At 47.1% G+C, this 17,260-nt stretch overlaps 1 protein-coding gene across 1 annotated transcript; it reads left to right on the forward strand.

The window, feature by feature from the left end:
• The first annotated feature begins 230 nt into the window (after positions 1–230).
• On the forward strand, positions 231–16,088 carry MTRES1 (mitochondrial transcription rescue factor 1). Its single transcript, XM_055330906.1, has 4 exons — positions 231–460; positions 9,011–9,489; positions 11,322–11,394; positions 15,805–16,088. Exons 2-4 carry the CDS (start codon positions 9,023–9,025, stop codon positions 15,982–15,984), a joined length of 720 nt encoding a protein of 239 aa, XP_055186881.1. The 5' UTR covers positions 231–460; positions 9,011–9,022; the 3' UTR covers positions 15,985–16,088.
• The last annotated feature ends 1,172 nt before the right edge of the window (positions 16,089–17,260 follow it).

Below are 17,260 nucleotides of genomic sequence, written 5' to 3' on the forward strand. Positions count from 1 at the left end.
GGGCCGCCCCCCCTCCCCGCCCCCGCCCCCGCCCCCGCCCCCGCCCCCGCCCCGCCCACACCGCGCGGTCCTCCGGGGCGCGGCCTCCAGCAGGGGTCGCTGCGCCGCCGGCACCGCGCCCGTGCGCCCCGCGCGGCCCGCTCTCCCCGCGCCGGCGCTGACGGAAGGGGCGGGGCCTGGGGCGGGGCCTCGGCGGGCGGGGGCGGGGCGTCGGTCCGCGCGGCCCCGGGAGGGACTCGAGAGAGGGCGGCGGCCGTCCGTGGTCCGCGGCGCGCACGCGTGAAGCCGGGGCGCGCCGAGCGCCTCCGCCCTGCGTGCGCTGCTGCCCGGGCTCCGCGGGAGCGGCCCGCGTCCTGCCCCGAGCGCGGCCGGCCTCGGGACGCCCGGCGGACCCGGCGGCTGGGGGGCCGCCCGGCCGCCACGGCTGGCCCCGAACGCGGCCCGGCGCTCGAGGACGCAGGTGCCCAGCTTCCTTTGACCTTGAAGACCCGGGAAGGTGCGCGGCCCGCGGGGGGGGGCGCGGGGGGGCCACGCGGGAGGCCTCCGCGAGGGGCCGGCCCCGCCGCCGTCGGCCCCGCCGCCGTCGGCCCCGCAGCAGCCGCCCGGGCCCTTAGCGCAGGGACAGGCTCGCGGCCGGCAGCGGCGCCCGGCGGGAGCCCCGCGGGTCAAGGGCCGCCTTCCTGCCCTCCGGAGGTCGCGGTGCTTACGTCTCTGGTCTCCCGAGGATCTCGCCGCAGACCTCCGGGCTTGAGCCGTCTTCATCTCCGCTGCCCGGCGCTCGCCGCGGTCGGGGCACTGCCCGTGATGCACGTGCTCTCGGGGCCAAGTCCAGACCTGGACGGCAGGGCCTCCGGACAGCCAGCCTCTTGCCCTGCAGGCCGGCTCCAGCTCGGGGGCATCTTTTCTGGCTTCATTCTGATGCTCCATTTCTCTTGATCTTTTTTTTTTTTTTAATATGTTATTTATTTATTCATGAGAGACACAGAGAGAGGCAGAGACCCAGGCAGAGGGAGAAGCAGGCTCCCAGCGGGGAGCCCGACGTGGGACTCGATCCCGTCCCGGGGTCACGACCTAAGCCGGAGGCAGATGCTCAACTCGACCCCGGGGTCGCGACCTGGATCCCAAGGTCACGACCTGAGCCAAAGGCAGATGCTCACCTCGACCCCAGGGTCACGACCTGGGTTCCGGGGTTATGACCTGAGCTGAAGGCAGAGGTTCAACCGCCGAGCCTCCCCGGCGTCCCCATTTCTCTTGGTCTTTACTTTCATTCCACTGCGGCTAGTTTAGCACTCACCTTGTGCCAGGCACTGTTCTGGGCAGTTGGGATTCAGCAGAGGAAAACATACAGGTGAAGAGTCCTGCCCTTTTGGAGTTTATATCCTATTAGGGGAGACAGTCCAAAAAGAAAAAACAAACAAACAGTAAACTGATAGGTGAGAGTGCTACGGCCGAAAAAAAGTAGAGCGGAGTAAGGGGAGATTGGGAGGGCAAGATGCTCATCAAATAAAATGGGATGTTGGCTCAGTGGTTGAGCGTCTCCCTTCCCCCCAGGCGGTGACCCTCGGGGGTCCCAGGATCAAGTCCCACGTCAGGCTCCCCACATGGAGCCTGACTCTCCCTCTGTGTCTCTGCCTCTCTCTCTGGGTCTCTCATGAATAAATAAATTTTTTAAAAAATAAAATTGGAATGAGCAGACAGCGTTGAGGTGACCTTTGAGTTGAGTTGAGTTGAGGAGTTGAAAATGAGTTCCCTATACAGTTATCTGGGGTAAGCGTCTTCTAGGTGCAGCTGGGACAAAGACCTTACCCATAAACGTTCCTGTTGTATGTGAGGAGCATCAGGAAAGCCAGTGTAGGGGATCCCTGGGTGGCTCAGTGGTTTGGCACCTGCCTTTGGCCCAGGGCGTGATCCTGGAGACCCGGGATTGAGTCCGGCATCAGGCTCCCAGGATGGAGCCTGCTTCTTCCTCTGCCTGTGTCTCTGCCCCTCTTTCTCTCTCTCTTATGTCTATCATTAATAAATAAATAAAATCTTTAAAAAAAAAAAAAAAGAAAAAGGAAAGCCAGTGTGACTGGACCAGAGGGAGCAGAGGTGGAGAGTGGCAAGAGATAAGGTCAGAGAGGGAATGGGGAGACCAGATCACGTAGAGCCCGTAACCTTTTCTCAGTGCTTTTGTAGGAGTGATCCGGTCAGTGTCAATTACTTTTTGAAAGAATCAACTGCTCTGTGGGAAGTAGACTCTAATGGAGCCTTTGTCGTATTACTGTCATCATCTATCATGGTGACCTAAGTCTGTGGTAGCAGTGGAAGTGGTGACAGGTGATGGGATATGGGACAGGTTTTGAAGATAGAGCCAACATAATTGCCTGTCGGTGGATGTGGCTATGAAGGAGAGTCAAGAAAGACTGGAAACTTTTGTTCTTAGCACCTACGAGGGTGGAGTTCTCATTCAACTGAGATGAGGAAGGCTGTATAGCAGGAACAGATTTAGGGTTGGGGACATGTCAGGGGACCAATAAAGCTTGAGGTACCTCTTACACATCCACATGGAGGTATCAGGCATTTGCATATTGTGTCAGGAGTCCCCAGGACCAACCCTAGGCTCATGGATTCGTTAGGAAGATTCAACAGGACTTGGCTCTAGCTCATGGCTGTGATTTATCACAGCAAAAAGATACAAAGCACAGTCAGCAAAGGGAAAAGATGCACAGGACAAAGTGTGCAGGAAACGTCGTGGTCTCCCAAGAGTCCTCTCCCAGTGGACTCCTAGGATGTGCTTCAGTCCCCAGCGACCAGTTGTACTCCCTGGCTTTTGTACGTGCCGAGAGCTGGTTGGGGATGGGGATGGGATGGGGATGGAAGGAGGCCCAGTTCCTGCCCTGAAATATCTATCAGGGAGGCTATTAGACTCTTCCTGGGGTGTTGATTGGCTTTAGTCACATAGGCACTGTCTGCCTAGCATGTACCAAAATTCAAGACTCCCAGAAGGAAAGCAGGTACTCAGCCTAAGAAATTGTACAGTTTAGGTGCAGTGAGCGACTCCTGTCCGTTCTGAGAATGGTGCGCATCCTGAAATCCAAGTTTCCAGATGCCAGCCAAAGACCCACCTTTGCAAGCAGGCCTTTCTAAGGATAATCTCAAGCCTGCTACGTTAACTCTTTTCTGCACAGATAAACATGTCTGGGATTTGGGAGAAAGGTCTGGAATGGGGCTATAGCTTGGGGATTAGTTGGCAGATGGGCAGTATTTAAAGCCACAGAAGTGATTAGCGTCTTGATACGCATTTGTCAAAGCCGATTGATAAAGTGAATGTAGACGAGAAAGAAGCAGGCCAGAAATTGAGCCCAGGGGCCCTCCAACATTAAGGTATCTGGGAGAAGAGACGGAACAGCAGGTAAAGTGGGAGGAAAACCAAGGGCAAGATGTCCTGGAAGCCAAGTGAAGAGGAGGGGAGTGATCCGTTATTTCAGATGCTGCTGAGAAGTCCAACAAGATGAGGACTAACAAGTGACCTTTTGGATTTAGAAAATGAGAGACATCAAGGAGAATAGAGACAGCACTTTCTGAGGAGTTTTGTTGTAAAGAGGAACAAGGAAAGTTGTAGCTGGTATTTAGTGGGATTAAGAGAAGATTGGTTGGTTATTCAGTGAGAGAAATCACAGCAAGCTAATGAGAATGGTCTGTTAGAAACTGAAAATCACAGTTATAACTTGCTGCTTCCCCAAAGTTCTGTCTGCGGCCACCTTTGCCATTAGAACTCTTCTCAGGCATCCCTGCTCCGGGCTTTTAGCCTGTGCTGAATCCAGCCTCCTTTGGACGTCAGCTTTCACTTGGGCCCCTGACAGCCAGTTTACTTGCCCCCATTGCCCTCGAATAGCAGTTCCTTGAGGGCGAGAACTGTAGGTTTTATACGCAGGCCTCGGCTACCTGGCTGCTTGGTGTATGCAGGCAAATGAGTGAAGGAGGGTCGGATGCAGGTTAGGCTGCCCACTTCATTTCTGGAAAATGAATCTGCAAGTATTCACGGGCTTTTATATGTGCCAAGCTGGTTGGGGGATGGGAATGAGGAAGGAGGCCCAGCTCCTGCCCGGTCACTACCCTTAGTTTGGGAGATGAGAATAGTGCAAAAGACACATAACATTGGTGCAACAGAACTTTGGAAAAGGGCAGTGGAGGGCTGGGAGGGGTTAGTGGGTCCTGTGTGAAGCCCGGAAGACAGAGAAGCTGTGCTGAAAGGACAGATACTTTTTTTTTTTTCCAGTAATAGAATCCTTTCTTCAAATGGACTATAAGGAACCCCAGTATTTGCCAGCACTGCTATTCTAGTGCAGGAGGGGGTTGAGGCCTGGTGAGCCCTCTCCTCCAACACTCCCCCCTCTGTGGTAGAACCTTGGTTCTCAGACTGCCCCGTGGCCCTGGGTGCCCACTGCTACAGATGGTCATCATCTCCAGCAAAAATTAGGTTAACGTGTTTTCTCAATTTTATGTTCATGAATTTTATCTGAACTTCAGCCTGTACCAACGTTTGCCTGCTAGAGAGTGAAGCAGATCACAAAGAGGGAGTAGCTAATAAACGGAAATAATGCAGGGCTTGACATTTTGGTTATGTTAATTCTTTCCATGTGAGTATGATTTTAAATAGTTATTTTGTGCCAGTAAAAGTTTCCTCGCGTAGGTAAATGTGATGTGTTTGTGATACATACAAAGAGCAATATGATGATATCGGGGCATTCCTCACAAAAGGTAACAGTGTGGTATAAAGGCAGGACTTGGGGAGGGAAGTGAGGGGTTCCAGAGACTGCCCTAGGATGGGACAGGACTTCCCCCTCCCAAGGTGTCTCCTCTTAGGACTTCTACGTCAGGGCAACGGTTCCTTCCACTCCTCTGCTGCTGAAACTGCCCGTTCTCTCTGGTATTGGCAGTTGGTGAAAGTTGGTTTTTGTTCAAGAGAAAAAGAGACCTAAATTTCATGGTGCAGCAGAAGGAACAGAAGACTGGCAGACAGTTCAGCACGGTGCTGAAGAGCCCTGCCTTAGCCAGGGAGCCTGGGGTTGAATCCACTTAGTATTTGTGTGACCCTGTAACTGAGAAGAGCTGGTTGGAAGGAATAAGTGAATTAACAGGCAGGACCTGACCCATAGTAAACAATGAGCGTTAAGACGACTTGTCATTGGATCCTGGCTGTTCGTATGACTTAGCAGATTGTTAAATTGCTCCAAGTCTCATTTGTGGCCCTCTGTAAAGTGAGGGCCCTGTACAAAGTCCTCCCTGGAGAGGCTGCCCCTTTCATCTCTGTAGATACTTAAGGCTCTGGGAGTGTTGTTAGTTGGGGGGGAATGTGCAGCCAGGTTCTCCCAGGCATACATATGGCCTTTGGCATTATACCTGATAGCAAAACACAATTTGCTGAAGTCCTTAGACCAGTGTTTTCAAACTTTTTTTTATTGCTATCTACATACACATTTTCCATGGTGACCCAGGGTATATGTGTATATACTTAATATATGTGTATGTGGTTTTTTTTTAAGATTTTATTTATTTATTCAAGAAAGATACAGAGAGGGAGGCAGAGACATAGGCAGAGGGAGAAGGAGGCTCCCTGCAGGGCGCCCAATGCGGCACTTGATCCCAGGACCCCAGGACCACGACCTGAGCCAAAAGCAGATGCTTAACGACTGAGCTACCTACATGCCCCTGATGTACTGTAATATTTTCTATACTTTGCAGTTTTAGTTTAGTTTTTTTTTTTTTTTAAGATGTATTTGTTTGACAGGGAAAATGTGAGAGAGCATAAGCAGAGGGAGAGGGGGAAAGCAGACTCCCCACTAAGGAGGGAGCCCAGCACAGGGACTTGATTCCAGGACCCCAGGATCATGACCTGAGCTGAAGGCAGTTGCTTAACCAACTGAGACACTCTGGTGCCTTTAGTTTTAGTTCTAAAAAAGTAAAAATTTTAATGGCATATGACCCAAAGTTTTAAAAACACCTAAAGATAGGCAAATTATCATCCTTAATGCCAGCCTTTACCTTCCGTGTTACAAGAGCATCTTATTAACCAGACTGGTCTAGGCCCAACAGTAAGTGGTGATTTCAGCCAGGGCTGTCTTGGCCCATAACTTGGACATCAGCTGGATAAATTCTAATGAGTCTAGAACTTAGGACCAACACAGAATTTCTGAGGCTGATAGTAGAGAGCTCTGACCACTTATGGTTAACCTTCCTATGTATTTTGGGAGGGTGGGAAGGTATGAAAGGCTCTGCTTATGAGAGAATTACTTAAAATTTTACACTGTGAAGAACATATGTTAAAATGTTAACAATGGTTGTTATAGAATGGATTTCGGTGGTTTGAATTTTCTTTATATCTTTTTCAAATTTTCTACCATGAAAATGTGTTTCACAAATAATCATTGAAATCTTCTTTCTCTTAGTTATGATGAGAAGAGTAGCAACTGCTACTTTATTTATTTATTTTTTAAGATTCTTTTACTCGGGATCCCTGGGTGGCTTAGCACTTTAGCGCCGCCTTCAGCCCAGGGTGTGATCGTGGAGTCCCGGGATTGAGTCCCACATCAGGCTCCCTGCATGGAGCCTGCTTCTCCCTCTGCCTGTGTCTCTGCCTCTCTCTTGGTCTCTCGTAAATAAAATCTGAAAGAAAGAAAGAAAAGAGAGAGAGAGAGAGAGAAAAAGAAGAAAGAAAGAAAGAAAGAAAGAAAGAAAGAAAGAAAGAAAGAAAGAAAGAAAGAAAGAAAGAAAGAAGAAAGAAAGAAAGAAAAAAGAAAGAAAGAAAGAAAGAAAGAAAGAGAAAGAAAGAGGAGAGAGAGAAGAAAGAAAGAAAGAAAGAAAAGAAAAGGAGGGATCCCTGGGTGGCGCAGCGGTTTGGCGCCTGCCTTTGGCCCAGGGCGCGATCCTGGAGACCCGGGATCGAATCCCACGTCAGGCTCCCGGTGCATGGAGCCTGCTTCTCCCTCTGCCTGTGTCTCTGCCTGTCTCTCTCTCTCTCTCTTTCTCTGTGTGTGACTATCATAAATTAAAAAAAAAAAAAAAAGAAAAGGAAAGGAAGAAAGAAAAAGAAAGAGAAGAGAGAAAGGGAAAGGGAAGATTCTATTTACTTAGTTGAGAGAGTGCATGCACACGTGGTGGAGAGAGAAGCAGAGGGAGCAGCAGACTCCCTACTGAGCAGGAAGCCCAGTGAGGCTGGATCCCAGGATCCTGGGATCATGACCTGAGTTGAAGGCAGATGCTTAGCCACCTGAGCCACCCAGGCACCTCAGCAATTACTACTTTAAAAAAAATTTACCTGGCAAAACATCCACCATTAGGCCACAGGGTTTTTTTGTTTTTTTTGGCGGGGTGGGCGTGGTTCTTAAGATTTTATTTAAGTTATCTCTACACCCAGTGTGGGGCTTGAACCCACAACCCCAAGGTCAAGAGTCACATGCTCCACCAACTAAGCCAGCTAGGCGCCCCTTAATTTTTGATTGTCGTGATCCATGAAATACAAAGTCTAGGAACTACTGAAATATTCTGTTTTCTTCCTTTATCCCTGCTTCTATAAAATTTAAGGTTTTTTTTTTCTATGCGCAGTTATTATTCATTCTCTATTAGAGTATGTATAAAAATTATTTCTCTTTAAGGTGCTTCAAATAGTTTCCAGTCAGTACGTTAGAGTACTCTGGATTTCATGGCATTTAAAAATTATTTCAAGTTATAGTTGTGTTAAAAAAACAACCCTTAAGTTGTGCCTGCTTTATTTCTCAGTTAAACGCAGATTGGGGTCCCAAGAGCAGTGAGATACACAGAGTTGAGCTTGTCTTGTCTGCCTTGTTCATGCCAACAAAAATAAGGCCCCAAATGTTAACAAATATAACTTGGAAGTAGCTAGCTATGTGCTTTTGAGTGGGCTTACGGGTAATTGCTATTGTCAGCTTTGTAATGAATGGAAAGTAGGAAGGAAAAATCATTGAAGCCATCATCAAAGAAATCTGTCTGAAAGTATAGCCTTGGCACCATGGAAAGTCATTCACAGACTCAAGGTATGAAGATACTGACCATATGGCAGCCGTTCTCAAATTACTAAATCGTGGTCTCTAAAGCCATCTTGATGTACTTGGGAAGGTTTGCTACCAGTCATAAGATGGTTTCTGCCACCTTTGAGGTAACATAGGAATTGACTACTCTGGCACGTCAGCACCTCAATGCCTCAGGAAACAATTACCTAGTTTGTGGGTCTCCTGGCCCCTTCTCTGCTAGCTAATGCCTCTGTTAAACAGTAGGAGGAAGATGGAAAAGGAGGTAAAATCCAGATCTGTCCAATCTGCTCATTGCTAGCTCTGATTTGCTGGGCTTTGGGGTTGAAATTAAAAGATTCTCGCTGGGTTTTGCGAAGTTGTGACTTGGTGTCCTTCCTTGTCAAAGTCAATATTGTGAGGAAGTAAAGTATGTCAACAAACAAGTCTTTCTCTCCGTGAGATCTTTTTTTTTTTTTTTTTTTTAGAACTATTGTTAGGGACGCCTGGGTGGCTCAGCAGTTAAGCGTCTGCCTTTGGCTCAGGGCCTGATCCTGGTGTCCCGGGATCGAGTCCCACGTCGGGCTTCCTGCATGGAGCCTGCTTCTCCCTCTGCCTGTGTCTCTGCCTCTCTCTGTCTCTCTGTGTCTCTCATGAATAAATAAATTAAAAATCTTAAAAAAAAAAAAGAACTATTGTTAATATTTTTCAGTAACAATCAGTATCCAAGCTAATTTGGTGGCTGGAGAAGAGGAGAACCAGTGTTTTCATACATATTAGCATCTAGTTCCACCTTTAGGGCCACCCTGTGAGGTGAGCACAGCCGGCAGACTCACCATGGCATATAGTTCACAGCCCTGCGTCCATGCAGACCAATATGGTCTTTTGTAGGGGAGAATAAGTATAGTACTGACAAAGTGTTCATGGTATGTATGGTTTATGTTGTCAGAATTCCAAGACACTTCGCTTGTGAAATAAAACTGAATTATTGTCTGTTTCAGGTTATATGCACCATGGCTATGACTAGTGTCCGATTGCCTGCCAGCGTTTTGAGAAAGCCAGATGCCTGGATTGGACTCTGGGGAGCGCTACAAGGGACACCTCCATATAAACTCTGTGCTTCCTGGAATCGATACTTATATTTTTCTAGTACCCAGTTAAACACATCAAATTGTAAAACATTTTTCCATAACGTTTTCTCACTGAGACTCCCAGGGCTTTTAATATCTCCAGAATATATTTTTCCATTTTCCATAAGACTTAAAAGTAATATAAGCTCTAAAAAATCCACTAAGAAGACTCAGCAAAAGGCCGAAGAGGAAGAGGACTCTGATGAAGAGAGTGATCGTGAGATGAGTGAGCGGGAAGAGGAGCTCGAGGATGACCCCAGTGTGGTCAAAGACTATAAAGACCTGGAAAAAGTAGTGCAGTCTTTCCGGTATGATGTTATCCTAAAGACAGGCCTAGATGTTGGAAGAAAGTAAGTATGATGTGCATTTTATTACAGAATCCTTAGTCTTTTTGTCATTTTAATGCAGTATTTCTGATCACTCAGCCCATATTATGGTGAGGAGCAGCCACAGATATGAGCGGACCTTCCAGGTCACCTGTTTTCAGTTATTTCCTTCTACAGATGAAAACTCTCCGCAGGAAGTCAGGTGATTGCCTGCACATCCCATGTGCCATATTTCCCTGATTCTAAGACACAGTCAACTCTAAGATGAACCACCAATTTAATACCAGCTTCTTGAGGAAAGTAATGACCATGTTAGAGGTAGATAGCGACAGAAAACCACGCCTGGGTTTCACAAATGCCACTGTGTAAAAAGGTACCTTTTAGAAGCAACAGAAGCAGTGTGATGTGGTGGTAAAGAATGCAGGCTCTACAGCTAGACCCCTTGTGCCCCGAGTGAGCGTGGGCAACTTCCTTGAATTTCCTAAACTTCAGTTTCCTCATCTGTAAAATGTAAAATAGCACTTTAGAAGTTGGTGCTCCTCTGTCTAAAGCATTTAGTAGATGGAACTAGAGGATATAATGCTAAGTGAAATAAGTCAGAGAAAGACAAATCAATGATTTCACTCCTATGTGGAATTTAAGAAACAAAACAAGATTATAAAGGAAGGGAGGGGAAAAAGAAGACAAAAATCAGAGAGGGAGACAAACCATAAGAGATTCTTAGTCATAGGAAACAAACTGCGGGTCCCTGGAGGGGGATGGGGAGCGGCTGGGCATTAAGGAGGACACGTGATGAGCACTGGGTGTTACGTGCAACTGGTGAATCACCAACCTCTATCTCTGAAACTAATAATACACTATGTTAATTAAATTGGATTTAAATTTCAAAAATAATAAAGCATTTTAACAGGACCTTATACATAGTAGGTACTTGATACATGTTAGCTATTATGAAGAAAATGCTATGTGTGTTCATACATAGTGCATGAAGACAAATGGAACTTTCAAGATTTCTTGAGTATTCTTGTTCTCTCTGCTAGGCTAATTATATAAGAATAGTGACCCTCATTGTTCATTCATTTAGCAGTCATTGTGTGCATACTGCATGCAAGGTAAGAATCATGGTATAGATAATATATTCAGAAAGATTTCCATGTGTAATTTATACCTTTATGACCTAATTTAATGGCATAGTTTAATTTTTTGAATCCATGAAGCTTAAGGACTCATAAAGGTAACTGAGCCTGTAAGCATCCTTGTTGGGATTTACCGAATGTTCTCTAAAATCTGGCAAACTTGTAAGGGTCGGGGGGCTCTCTCTTCCCCAGAGAAGTAGCTGCTGCTGTTATTATTAAGCAGAACCCCAGATGTTAATCACCTGGAATCAGAACAGCAAGGGAAATGCGTACTGATTTTTGTCAGCATCCTCTCCTGGTCTAGTTGCCCTAGCGATTACATTAAGATCAGCAGCTGCTGGATTGGAATTTCCCCAACCTCAGACTAGCAGAGGATTTTTTAATGGCCTCACCGTACGTGTGGTGCCTGGTTTTTCTCTCAGAGCCCAGAGCCCTTTGGTGGTCATGAATCACGGGAGCCCTCGCTTTGCCTGGGGCGCCGCAGGAGTCAGGTGGAGTACCCCAGGCCCTGACAAAGCTTACCTGCCTGATGATACCAGCAGATCTTTGCAGCGGTTCAGCATCTCTTCAGAAGCACACCGAGCATGGAGATTTTGTGGACAGGCTGGTCACTGTCAGAATAAGCATTAATGGCAGGTGTTTTTCTCAAGCTTGTGTAATTGTTCTGAATATATTTCTATTTCAAAGCATTTGACTCTTTTTTTTTTTTTTTTTTTTAAGCAAAGTGGAAGATGCATTCTACAAAGGTGAACTCAGGCTGAATGGGGAAAAATTATGGAAGAAAAGCAGAACGGTGAGCCATTATGACAGCCAGATATTTTTGTCCGTTGCTGTGCCAGTACTCAGTGCCACCCGAGTTTCCCCTCAGGCTGCTTACGTGGGGGCATCAGTGGCTCCTTGTGTGTATCTGTGTTACCCCCTCGGCAACTCCCCATGGGCCTGATCAAGCCGGTGAGAATCACCAGCCAACTTCAGTCACACAAACCACTTGCTCTTTTGCAGCTTTAATGACTTGAAGATAAAGCTTTCCCTTTTTCTTTAAAATTATAAGATAGGCCACTATCACAACTGGTAAAAATCCATCTAACTTCCAAGTCATTAGCCCCATGAAATGCTATTAATGAGACTGAAAAGAAACAGTTGGTCCATGTAGAAGTTTCTGGACTGCTGTTACCTGAGCAGATGTGTGATTCTATTTGGTTCAGCAGTCCCCGCCGCCGCCGTCCCCACCCCCGCATTTGCTATGTGCCCTGCTCTGTGTGCCGAGCAGCTATCAAAAAAGAGATTCCCCATTTTCTGACAGGCCCATAGTAAGACTGTTGTTAAGCGAAAGAAAGCAGATACAAGAAAATGTATTTCCAGTATCCAGTGTTGTTACAATAAATCATATATATATGTATCATATGTATGTATATATGCATATATACACTGTTAAAATTACATGTTTTGTCAAATAAGTTGCATATATACATGCATCTAGTATTTATCTTTGGGGCATTTTATGGGTTATATTTCCTTCATTCTTTGTGTTTTCTGAATTTTTTACAAGTATAGATCACTTTTATAATTGGAAAAATAATGATAGTAAAAGTTAACAAAGCACAATAAAAAAGCATATGACAGAGACTCTTAGAAAGTTTGGAAGACACAGACACAGGAGGCATTAGCAGACACAGTCTCTTAGCGTCTAGGGAACAAATGTTCCAGGGAAGTTAGACACACTTGTGGAGATTGCTTTTAAGCTTGTTTCATATTTCACAACAACCCTGGAGCTGGAGGGCTTGAACTACATCCTTTTGCCCTGGGACAGGGGGGGATGTGAGCCGGTGGCCACAGATCCCGGGGAGCACCGAGCCTTTTCAGAGCCCTCGATCTCTGGGATCACAGATTTTTCGGGCTAAACGGACAGGAGGGGGTGGGGAACCCGCCAGTTCCTGGCTCACGGTGGAGTCCAAGGTCCACGATCTGGGGTGGCACCTGAGCTAGCAGGTTCGGCTTGCCAGTCATTGCTCCCGGGAGCTGCAGGAAATCAGGCACTGATTTCCACACCTGCCTCTGGAGATCAGGCTCTTCTCCTCTGCCCAGAAGTGCTTTTTCCGAGTTGCAGCCCTGCCCCCTCTCCTCAGGCGAGGTGTTCCTAAGACGAACCCTGCTCTCCATGCACCATACCTCTGTGCCGGGGCCTCATTTACAAACACCACGAGTCTATTTTTCGCCCTCTGCTTTGAGATATTGTTAACTACAGTCTAATTGCTCCTGCTTCATTCTGCCTTGGGTGTTCCGTTGTCTCGGCTGCCTTCCAGATTTCTCCTGAGGGTCAGCAGAGGAAGGGGCCAGTGTTAACACTCGACTGCCTTGTTACTAGGAGGCCTGTAGCCATAGTAACTGCAGCTAAGGGGAGATTTGAAATGTAGATATTTGGAACAGCCCGTAATCCCAGCCAGTTTTGCTTTGTGTCTGCTGTGCCGTCTCCCACAGCAGAAAGGACAGGCCCTTGCAGGGAATAAAGGACGCCTCCCCTTCCGTGGCCTGCTGCACGGGCTGTGCCTCGCTGCTGGCGCTACAGGGTCAGGCAGTTTTCTGATGCCCCAGCTCTAACCCCCCTCCTGTAGCAGAGCAGAGCTTCTCTGTAAGCTGTGAACCAGGTGCTGGGTCTCTGCTGACTTAGACAAAGGGTATGTAGAGCCCGAGTGTGGGGACTGAAGCTTCCTACACTCTTCTCTCCCTGGGATTGACTGGGTAGAGGAGAAACATTCCTTTCCTGTTCTCTGCCTTAGAAGTAAGCTACCAAAGGGATCTGCTGCTCAGCTACACGCTAGCCTGCTTTTTTAAGGGACAGATATTACACAGTCCATCTGTGAAGGGGTATACAAGAAGGGTTCCCTTTTCTCTGTGTATCCTTTTATATTTTGTATCACAAGCATTTGTTACTTATTAAAAAGTGAATTTTAATGAAATAAAGTCATGCTGATGGGTGGCCCTGGTGGCTCAGCGGTTTAGTGGTTTAGTGCCGCCTTTAGCCCAGGGCGTGATCCTGGAGACCCGGCATCGAGTCCCACGTCGGGCTCCCTGCATGGAGCCTGCTTCTCCCTCTGCCTGTGTCTCTGCCTCTCTCTCTCTCTCTCTCTGTGTCTCTCATGAATAAATAAATAAAATCTTAAAAATAAAGTCATGCTGAAAAATATAAAGCAGAGTTCTCAAGCCTTGTATTTCTGTATATCTGGACATCGATTGTAAATGTCCACACACGTTGGGCCAAATGGTCATTTTTGTTGTTGTTGAACTCTTAAGAACTACAGGAGGACAGCGCCCCTAGATGATGCCTGGGTCAGCCCATGCCTCAGACCCTGGGGGAGAAGCAGTCTGCATGCCTCCTAGTGGAGTGAGCCTTTTTGCTTCTCAGCCCAGAGGGAGAAGGTTAACGTTTTTTTTGTTTTGTTTTGTTTTGTTTTGTTTTGTTTTTTAAGTTAACGGTTTATAATCAGCTGCTACGTGAGTTTCATATCTGGCTGCTCTAAGCTGCCTGGGTTGACCAGTATGGCATTGTGGCAAACGTGTGTATTCCCATGTTGTGAACGACTGAGTATTGAGCCCTTGAATGGGTGACAGAACGAGTATGAGAACGAGCTTGCCCTGGTGAGGTCGGGATGTTTTTTAACAGCATGAGTTTAGGATTGCCTCAGAGAGTATTAATTAGAAAATAAGGTAAAAATGGCACCATACTTCTTAAACAGAAACCCTCCAGTAGGCTTTTTAAATGGCCTTGTGCGCCCACTTAGGGTCTTTGGCCCACACATGGGGTTGCTGCCCGCCTCCTTGGAAGCAGTGTTGAGTGGTCTGAGATGGCCCCAGTCATTCCTGGCTTGTGTTCTAGTAGAAGCTGTGTATGGCACCTCCATCCATTTAGCTCCTTCCTGAGTCACTGGGCAGATCCCCTAGAATCCTGAGGTGTCAGGACTAGGTCTCCACCATGGGCTGTCCCTGTCAGTACTGGTCTGACTGCCCTAGGACATGTCCCACACTGCTCAGCCCAAGGCTCCTATCTGGGCAAGAATGGGTTTGACTAGCCCTTTGAACCCACTAAGTAAGTCAGCATCCAATTTGATCCTCTTTTCTGTGACATTCCACCTTTGTGAATTAAGTCCTGTCTACTTAATGATGTGGCATCTCTGGGGTTAATCAGTCCTGGAAGAGAAGTTTCTTTACCATTTCTCTAAGAGATACAGCCAAGCGTTATTCCACAGGGACTAATTTTCAACAGACTGCCCCATCCCCAATTATGTAGCTCATCTGGGATGAAATCAATGAAAAGTCATACTGGAAATGGTTGTCTCAGTGCTGGTAATCATTACTATGCACATACTCTAGATTGTGCCCTGTTTGTCTCTTGTCATTGTTACCAAAACAAATGCCTCCGTGTGTTTCCTTCAATCACCCCGTAGCGGTATTTGAGCCACACCTCACAGGAGCTGCCCATATAGCAGCCAGCTGTCTAGGTCTGATGGAAAGTCACTCAGTCATGCTACTGGGCAAGGGTGTTGGAGGCATCCTGAGTGAGGCCCTTTCACCTGGAGGCACTAGGGAGAAGGGACGCCTTCAGAGGAGTCACTGCCTTTTCTCACTTGCTCCTCTGGGTAATGATGGTCCCCTGATAAAAAAAATAAAAGTAAAAGTGTTTGCAGGCCATCTGGTGTGCTCAGTCAGTGAAGCATGCGACTCTTGATCTCAGGGCCATGAGTTTGAGTCCCACGTTGGGTGTAGAGATTACTAAAAAAATAAACTTAGGGCAGCCTGGGTGGCTCAGTGGTTTAGCACCGCCTTCAGCCCAGGGCCTGAACCCGGAGACCCGGGATCGAGCCCCACGTCAGGCTCCCTGCGTGGAGCCTGCTTCTCCCTCTGCCTGTGTTTCTGCCCCCCCCTCATGAATAAATAAATAAAATCTTTTTTTTTTTTATTTTTATTTATTTATGATAGAGAAAGAGAGGCAGAGACACAGGCAGACTCCATGCACCGGGAGCCCGACGTGGGATTCGATCCCGGGTCTCCAGGATCGCGCCCTGGGCCAAAGGCAGGCGCTAAACCGCTGTGCCACCCAGAGATCCCAATAAATAAAATCTTAAAAAAAAAAATAGACTTAAGTATATTTGCATTGGCCTGCATTTCCCAAGATGCAATAAAGGCTGACTTTTCTTTTAATTTTCAGGTGAAAGTGGGAGATACATTGGATCTTCTAATTGGAGAGGATAAAGAAGCTGAAACAGAGACAGTCATGAGAGTTCTCCTGAAAAAAGTGTTGGAGGAGAAAACGGAAAGTGAAAAGTACAGAGTGGTCCTACGCCGGTGGAAAAAGTTAAAGTTGCCTAAAAAGAGTATGTCTAAATAAATGGATTGTTTTTTACAGATAAGGCTGCTTTCTAGTGATGGGAGAAAGGGCCGGCTTCAAGAGGACATTTTTATGAAAATAAAGTTCTCTTACCTTCTCTGGAATCTGCTGAGCTGTTTTAGGGAAATTGGGATCCATAGCTTGGAGACACTGCCCATGGCCTGGATTCTTCTCCAGGGCTTGATTTGTGCTCATTTTGACCTCGTTTTGGCCTCGTGAGCGTGAATGAGATGTGTGCTGAATGAACTAGCCCCAGAGAGGGTTTTAATGACTAGCCTGCTGTTTCCCACATTAACTACCTCGGGAGTCTGTGTAAAATAAACTGGCCTTGTGTTTGTGCTTTCATTTCAGTTTTATCCCTGTTGATCAGCTTCCCTGGGTTCGGGCTTCTTAAGGCAAAACCAAGCAAAGTCAGGGTCACCCACTGGAAGACTCCTTTCTCCACCAGCCCTTCTGAATTACCAGCACGTGAGCTTTAGTTCCCTTCAGTTTGTCTTCGAAGTATGGATAAGTAAAGTTGTTCCAACTCATTCCAAGTGGGTTAGTTAGGGCCCATTTAAAATTAATTGCTGAAAGCATTGTTAAAAGAAGGAAGGAGGGATCCCTGGGTGGCGCAGCGGTTTGGTGCCTGCCTTTGGCCCAGGGCCCGATCCTGGAGACCCGGGATCGAATCCCACGTCGGGCTCCTGGTGCATGGAGCCTGCTTCTCCCTCTGCCTGTGTCTCTGCCTCTCTCTCTCTCTGTGTGACTATCATAAATAAATAAATAATTTAAAAAAATTAAAAAAAAAAAAGAAGGAAGGAATATATGACACAGGCCTTCCATAGCCCACAAAACCTGAAATATTTACTATCTGACCTTTTACGGAAAAGAATGCGATGACCGCTCCCCCTTGCCCCAGTTTAGGGTAATAAGCTAAGAGTTTAATTTTCAGGTGAAAGATTTTAGTAGTCGGTTGCAGGGGAAACAGATTTTATCAGTGAAGAGAACAAAGAGAGACCAATTCTAATTCTCAAAGTGTTTGTTATTAAAAAAAAAAAAATGAGGGGGACAAAGCCTAAAAAAATACAGTATTAGGGGATCCCTGGGTGGCTCAGCAGTTTAGCATCTGCCTTCAGCCCAGGGCGTGATCCTGGAGACCTGGGATCGAGTCCCATGTCAGGCTCCCTGCATGGAGCCTGCTTCTCCCTGTGCCTGTGTCTCTGCCTCCCTCTCTCTCTCTCTCTCTCTCATAAATAAATAAAATCTTTTTTTTTTTTTTAAGTAAAGGGCACAT

The sequence above is a fragment of the Nyctereutes procyonoides genome, unplaced genomic scaffold (genome assembly GCF_905146905.1).
Source record: "Nyctereutes procyonoides isolate TBG_1078 unplaced genomic scaffold, NYPRO_anot_genome, whole genome shotgun sequence".
Classification (NCBI taxonomy): domain Eukaryota; kingdom Metazoa; phylum Chordata; class Mammalia; order Carnivora; family Canidae; genus Nyctereutes; species Nyctereutes procyonoides.

Bases quoted from the DNA above. Each gene is read 5' to 3' on its own strand.
- MTRES1 (XM_055330906.1), top strand. From the start codon at position 9,023: ATGGCTATGACTAGTGTCCGATTGCCTGCCAGCGTTTTGAGAAAGCCA. The intron at 9,490-11,321 runs GTAAGTATGATG...TTTTTTTTTAAG, and splicing joins GGCCTAGATGTTGGAAGAAA to CAAAGTGGAAGATGCATTCT. The intron at 11,395-15,804 runs GTGAGCCATTAT...TTTAATTTTCAG, and splicing joins TATGGAAGAAAAGCAGAACG to GTGAAAGTGGGAGATACATT.